The sequence below is a fragment of the Lycium ferocissimum genome, chromosome 12 (assembly GCF_029784015.1).
Source record: "Lycium ferocissimum isolate CSIRO_LF1 chromosome 12, AGI_CSIRO_Lferr_CH_V1, whole genome shotgun sequence".
NCBI lineage: Eukaryota > Viridiplantae > Streptophyta > Magnoliopsida > Solanales > Solanaceae > Lycium > Lycium ferocissimum.
The window spans coordinates 46,051,769-46,058,497 of NC_081353.1; the positions used below are offsets into that span (position 1 = coordinate 46,051,769).

Here is a 6,729-nt window from a genome sequence, read left to right on the forward strand (position 1 = left end):
CTAGAATAATGTATACATGGTACTTCACAATGTATGTCAGAATGCATACGTGATACTTCACAATATATATCAGAATGTACATCCGTACTTCAATATATATATATATATATATATATATATATATCAAAATGTATACATAGTAGTTAACAATATATACCAGAATGTATACATGGTACTCTTCTTCTCTATCGAATTCCTAGAATAATGTATACATGGTACTTCACAATGTATGTCAGAATGCATACGTGATACTTCACAATATATATCAAATAAGAGAGAAATGTACAGAGATTTTAGGGGAATATATATATATATATATATATATATATATATATATATATATATATATATATATATATATATATATAATTTAGCTAATCATGTACTCTTCTTCTCTATCGAATTCTCAGAATGTATACATGATACTCTTCTTCTCTATCAAATTCCCAAAATGTATGCATGATACTTCTCAATATATCATGGTAGATTTCGATTTTGATTGGAGAAATTTAAGAAAAAAGAAAGAGAGTGAAAAAGTGAAGGAGAGATACACAATAATGTATAGATGGAACAAATAAGAGAGAAATATTGGAGAGATTTTAGGGGAAGAAATGAGAGAGAGGGGAAAATTGTGGGAGAGAAAATAGGAAACAAATGTATGTGGGGGCTATTTTATGCCAACTTATTAAAATTTAGCTAATCTATGCCAATTAGGTCTAAGAGAGCACACCATGCCAAATTCCCTTTTAATTGGGAGAGTACTAAGTGATTTGATGTAACGTTGATGAACTAAACTTTTAGATTTATATATGGGGTTGATATGCTCATCTTGTATGGGGAAAAATCAAATAAAATATTATTAAATTTTTTAGTTTGGGTTAGAGTGTCACATTTCGGATGAGAAAATGAGATGTTATCTACTTTTGAGGTTAAGTAACGTCATATATATTTTCATTTTAAAGAAGTCTGAATATCCGGGTCATTCAAATTTCAATCCATTAATTACAATATTTTTTCTTTGGGTTTTTTACGTTGAGAGTCAGCCGGCCCAAAACACTAATAATAATTGGCCAATAATTTTTATCCTTACTTGGTATAATTGCATTTTTTTTGCGTGGATTTCCCCTTAAAGGCGCTGGTCTTTAATTTTGGCTCCTCCAATTGCTAGTTTTTAATTTTTGTCCTTCGCTTAAAAAAGTGGCCAAAAATACAAGGTTCTGGGTTCCAACACCCCCTCAGACAATAAAAAAAAAAAAAAAAAATTGCAAGGCGTCTATCGCGAAACCTCTGCCTTAAGGACTAACATTTTTCCAAAATTAGGCAAAAATTAAAGCGTAAGATGAGATACCATTGTTCAAGCAATGTTTTTATAGTTTTTTTAACAGGCCTTAGATGTCCATGTTTAAAGAAATAATAAATGGAGTACATAATTTACCAATATACCCATATTAATTGATGCATATGTTTATTGGATTTGAAAAATGATTTGAAGTGAGTAATTAATACTATGGATAAAACAGGAAAAAATAAATGGAAAAGGGCCTTTTGCCCAAAGAGCCCTAATTTTGTTACAAAAATTAAAGACCAGCAATTTGAGAGGCAAAAATTAAAGACCACCCCCGAATAAGATGAAATGCCATTGTTCAAGCAATGTTTTTATAGTTTTTTTAACATCTACTCTTCTATTTTGGCCTTTGGAATTCACTTTTACTTGTCCTTTTTCTCTGAAGATAATGACATAAATTTTCTTCAATGTATCCATATTAATTGAACTTGGGACAAATATATTTATTGGATTTGAAAAATGATTTGAAGTGAGTAATTAATATTATGGTAGAAGTGAAAGGAGTAAAAAAAAATAAATTGTTTTCTCTTGATATGCTAAAAGATGACGATAATATAAGTGAAAGCGAAAATACATTTTTAGGATCGAAAAATAAATTATTTTTTCTTGAAAAGTAAAAGTGAAAATATAACGGAGTAAAAGGAGTATAAGTAATACTTAAATCTGGTAAGATTCTATACTCTCTCCGTCTCAAATTATTTGTCGTTTTTTTGGTTTACACACTCCTTTAAGAAATATTAATTAGGAGAGGTACTTGACTAACTTTACCTTTATTTATGTCAAGTTATAATTTCTCTCCATTATATGTTTCTTCTATTCATGTGTCATCTCCATTAATGACAAAATTTTACTAAAGGTAAAACTGAGAAAAAATAATTAATTGTGTCTTGAACTTCAAAAACAACAAATAATTTGAAACAACTATTTTTAATAACCACGACAAATAATTTGAGATGGAGGGAATATTTTCTTAAAGAAATAAGCTTTTAAGAATTTGACATGTATATGGATGAAAATACAACAATTGGTATGTACTCCAATGGTATTAGGGAAAATTTCATGTCTGTTAAAGCAAGGCAGAGGAAAAGGGAGAACATTCCTAGTCCAAGTTCAGCACTAAATTTATCAAGATAATAAATGGAAAAAACCTTTTCATTTCTGAGTACAAATTACTAAGGGTCTCTGCCATAAAAAAGATGCATAAATTTACTTTAGGGAATATATATTCAACGCACATGTTAATGCAAATTGGTAAACACACACTTACCAATTAGTCTTGGTAATTAAGTTCAAAGTAGTTGTGACATACGAATTAAGTAGTCTTTTTGAAATAGAGAAGACACAAACTCCTAAAATTTTGACAGTTATGAAAGTGGAAGAAGACTGACCAATTTTCACCTATAAAATCAGAGTATTTGCTTTTGTTTCTCATCACAAATACCTGGCTAATACTTAATTAACAAAGAGATATAATGGCATCTACTGGTAAATGTTTAAACAAAATGGTTAATGGCACTGTTCTGCTTATGAAAAAGACACCGTTGGACCTTGGTTCATCTGAATTAGCTGCTGCACATCAAGGTTATGGAATTATTGGGCAGAAGGTCATCCTGCAGTTAATTAGTTCTGTCCATGGAGATCAAGGTATCAACTTTTTAGTTTTCCATAATTGTTAAGTACAGTCAAACCTCTAAAACAACATCGTTTGTTCCGATATTTTTTGGTTGCTTTAGCGAAATGTTGTTATACATAACATACAATAACATAACATGAATATTTTTGTTCTATGGAAGACCTGGTTGTTATAGTAAAATGTTGTTGTAGAGAACATCTATTAATATAACATGAAAGATTTGAATCATGGAAAACATGATTATTATAGTTAGATGTTGTTATAAAAGATGGCTGTTATAGAGAGGTCAGACTGTAGTGTTTGATGGTCTAGTTAAATGTGTGTGTATGCATTTTCTTGAATGTGTATCATTTTGTATTCTTGAAGGGAAAAAATTGAAAGGGAAACTTGGGAACCCTTCACATTTAGAAGATGAGAACAAATCAGGCAGTGACTCAAAGTACTGTGTGACATTTGAGTGGGATCATGAACGGCTTGGAGTTCCAGGAGCATTCATCATCAAGAACTTGAACCCAAGTGAATTTTTTCTCAAATCACTAACTCTTGAAGTTGCTGATCCAAATCAGGGAAGTTTGCACTTTGTTTGCAATTCTTGGGTTTATCCTGCTGAGAAGTACGAGTCCGACCGCTTTTTCTTTGTGAATCAGGTACACATAAAATGATATTAACTTTATCCTTATAGTTCGCATGCTCTTCTTTTTTGGATGAGAGTTATTTTTTAATGATTTGCAATAGGTTTGGCTTCCGAGTGAAACTCCAGCAGCATTGCGGTGGCACAGGGAAGACGAGTTGCTTCATTTGAGAGGAAATGGAACTGGAAAGCTTGAGGAATGGGACAGGGTTTATGACTATGATTGTTACAATGATCTTGGTGATCCCGACAATGATCCTCTTCTTGCCCGACCAGTCCTTGGTGGCTCGGCTGAGTTTCCTTATCCACGAAGAGGAAGAACCGGAAGGCCACCATCAAAGACTGGTGATTAGTTTTTCCAAGAAGTACTAGCACTCTTTTTCTCACGTAGTTACTGATTTTTAATCCTTTTTGTAACTGCTTGGACAGATCCAAAGAGTGAAAGCCGGCTGCCCCAGATTGCAAGCTTTGCAATTTATGTCCCAAGGGATGAAAGATTTTCTCCCTTAAAGATGACAGATGTCCTTAGTAACGCGCAGAAAGCCATTGCACAGCTCTTTGCTTCTCAGCTTGCTGCTTTAGGGAACCTTACTCTTAATGAATTTAACAACTTCGAGGATATAATGAAAGTTTATGAAGCAAGTGCTCCTGGATTTCTCAAGTATCCAACGCCACATGTCATTAGAGGTATATAGTGTCTTTTTTCCTTCATCCCTCTCTCTATGCACTTTTTTGTTGAAATGTCACACTTTCGAAACAGAGGAGAAGTCTGCTTGGATGTCTGATGAAGAATTTGGAAGAGAAATGCTTGCTGGATTGAACCCCGTGTGCATAAGTGGCCTAAAAGTAAAGATCTCTTTGTTTTTTTCAAGACTTCTGTTGGTATTACTCCTGAATGGAGTAATTTACTTTCTTTGCATGTTTGTTACAGGAGTTCCCTCCAACAAGCAAGCTGGATCCAAAAATTTATGGAGATCAAACAAGCAAAATTACCAGAGACCAAATGCAGAATCAGCTAGGTGGACTGACCATTGAGAAGGTGAGTGGTTGTTCACTATTTATTTTTTCCAAGTTTTGCTTGCAATGTAGGTTTCCCTGATCTGTGCTGAATAATTTTTAGGCCATAGAGGCGAACCGACTTTTCATTCTGAATTATCATGACATTGTGATGCCTTACGCGAGGAAACTTAACATGTCACCTTCAAAGATTTATGCCTCAAGGACCGTGCTCTTTCTGCAAGAGGACGGTACTTTGAAGCCACTGGCCATTGAACTAAGCTTGCCTCATCCTGATGGAGATCAATTTGGTGCCATCAGCAAAGTGTTCACTCCGGCTGAGACAGGTGTCGAGTATGCCTTATGGCAAATTGCAAAAGCATTTGTTGCAATCAATGACTCGGGAGTACACCAGCTCCTCAGCCACTGGTACCTCAACTTAGCTGTAATTCTTTAATTTCTGTCCGTTCTATTTCTTTGTAACATGTCTAATTTTGCTACTCAGGTTACATACTCATGCATCAGTTGAGCCTTTTGTGATAGCGACTCATAGGCAGCTTAGTGTGCTCCATCCTATCTATAAGCTTTTGCATCCCCACTTCCATGATACAATGCATATCAATGCCTTGGCTCGACAGGCTGTACTTAATGCTGGAGGTATTGTTGAGAAAACTGTTTTCCCTGGACCACTGTCAATGGAGTTGACTTCAATTGCTTATAGGGATTGGGTTTTCCCTGATCAAGCTCTACCTGCTGAACTTGTAAGAAGGTTAGTCACTACTTTGTGCTCTAGTCTGTCTGCTATGTAATGATTTCCAAAAGAAATATGTTTTTTATTTATTTGTTGTGTTCATTCAGAGGAGTGGCAGTTAAGGATCCTGCATCCAAACATGGTGTGCGCCTTCTAATTGAGGATTATCCTTATGCTGTGGATGGGCTTGAAATCTGGTCAGCAATCAAAAGTTGGGTACACGAGTATACAAGTCTGTATTACAAATCAGATGACGTGGTTCTGAAAGACACTGAACTCCAAGCCTGGTGGAAGGAACTTCGTGAAGTAGGACATGGTGACAAGAAAGATGAGCCTTGGTGGCCTAAGATGCAAACATGTCAAGAACTGATTGACTCGTTGACTATCATTATCTGGATGGCATCTGCTCTTCATGCAGCTGTTAACTTCGGTCAGTACCCTTATGGAGGCTTTGCCCCAAATCGTCCTGGTATGAGCCGAAGACTAATTCCTGACCCTGGAACACTTGAGTTTGAAGAGCTAAAGATGAACCCCATAAAAGGATATCTGAGGACAATTACACCCCAGTTCCAGACTCTGATTGGAATATCTGCTCTTGAGGTTTTGTCAACACATACTTCAGATGAAATTTATCTTGGCCAGAGAGACGCCGCTGATTGGACCAAAGACAAAGAAGCACTGAAAGCTTTTGAAAAGTTTGGAAAGAATCTGACTCAAATTGAGGAAAACATTTCAATGATGAACAATGATATGGAGTTGAAGAACAGGACTGGGCCTGTGAAGATGCCATACACATTGCTTTATCCTACTAGTGAACCAGGACTTACTGCCAAGGGAATTCCCAATAGTATTTCTATCTGATGTTACTTCCTATAATATCCTAGTGTTATCAACACTAGGTTTTAAAATTTAAGTATGATAGGCCTGCTAGCTAAGTCGGGTCTGTCAAACTATTGCTTAGCTTTAATATTAAACCAGCTTCAGCTCTGGTAATTTAATTATAATATGAGATATAATCTCTTATATTGTGAATTTATCCGTTACCTTTATCTATCTATGAACTTAAATGCAGCACCAACTCTAACTTTAGTTCCTCTCGCGTACCATGGTTGAGGTTTATCACATCCATCTTAACAAATAATAGTGAAAAGAAAAAAACTCTACTATAGTTATACAATACAAAGTCAACTAATGTGAAATAAATAATCTAGTGAATGGAATAATTTATCCTTGTGAAACCTAGCACATTTTTCTGTTCGATTGTTTATTCATCTCCTGATATTGTTACTTTTGATTGTACTCATAATGTACAAGTTTAAAAAGTCAAAATCATGCTTTAGATGTTTGTATAGCTTACTTATGCTGGAAAAAGT

At 34.8% G+C, this 6,729-nt stretch overlaps 1 protein-coding gene across 1 annotated transcript; it reads left to right on the plus strand.

Annotated features, from left to right (window-relative positions):
* The first annotated feature begins 2,603 nt into the window (after window positions 1-2,603).
* On the plus strand, window positions 2,604-6,388 carry LOC132040397 (probable linoleate 9S-lipoxygenase 5). Its single transcript, XM_059431031.1, has 9 exons — window positions 2,604-2,989; window positions 3,345-3,625; window positions 3,714-3,954; window positions 4,039-4,296; window positions 4,370-4,455; window positions 4,541-4,648; window positions 4,730-5,034; window positions 5,111-5,374; window positions 5,464-6,388. The coding sequence occupies exons 1-9, from the start codon at window positions 2,818-2,820 to the stop codon at window positions 6,215-6,217; spliced, it is 2,469 nt and encodes an 822-aa protein (XP_059287014.1). The 5' UTR covers window positions 2,604-2,817; the 3' UTR covers window positions 6,218-6,388.
* Window positions 6,389-6,729: the final 341 nt, after the last annotated feature.

Coding starts and splice junctions, on each gene's coding strand:
- LOC132040397 (XM_059431031.1), top strand. CDS start 2,818: ATGGCATCTACTGGTAAATGTTTAAACAAAATGGTTAATGGCACTGTT. Junction 2,990..3,344: donor TTCTGTCCATGGAGATCAAG/GTATCAACTTTT, acceptor GTATTCTTGAAG/GGAAAAAATTGAAAGGGAAA. Junction 3,955..4,038: donor AAGGCCACCATCAAAGACTG/GTGATTAGTTTT, acceptor CTGCTTGGACAG/ATCCAAAGAGTGAAAGCCGG.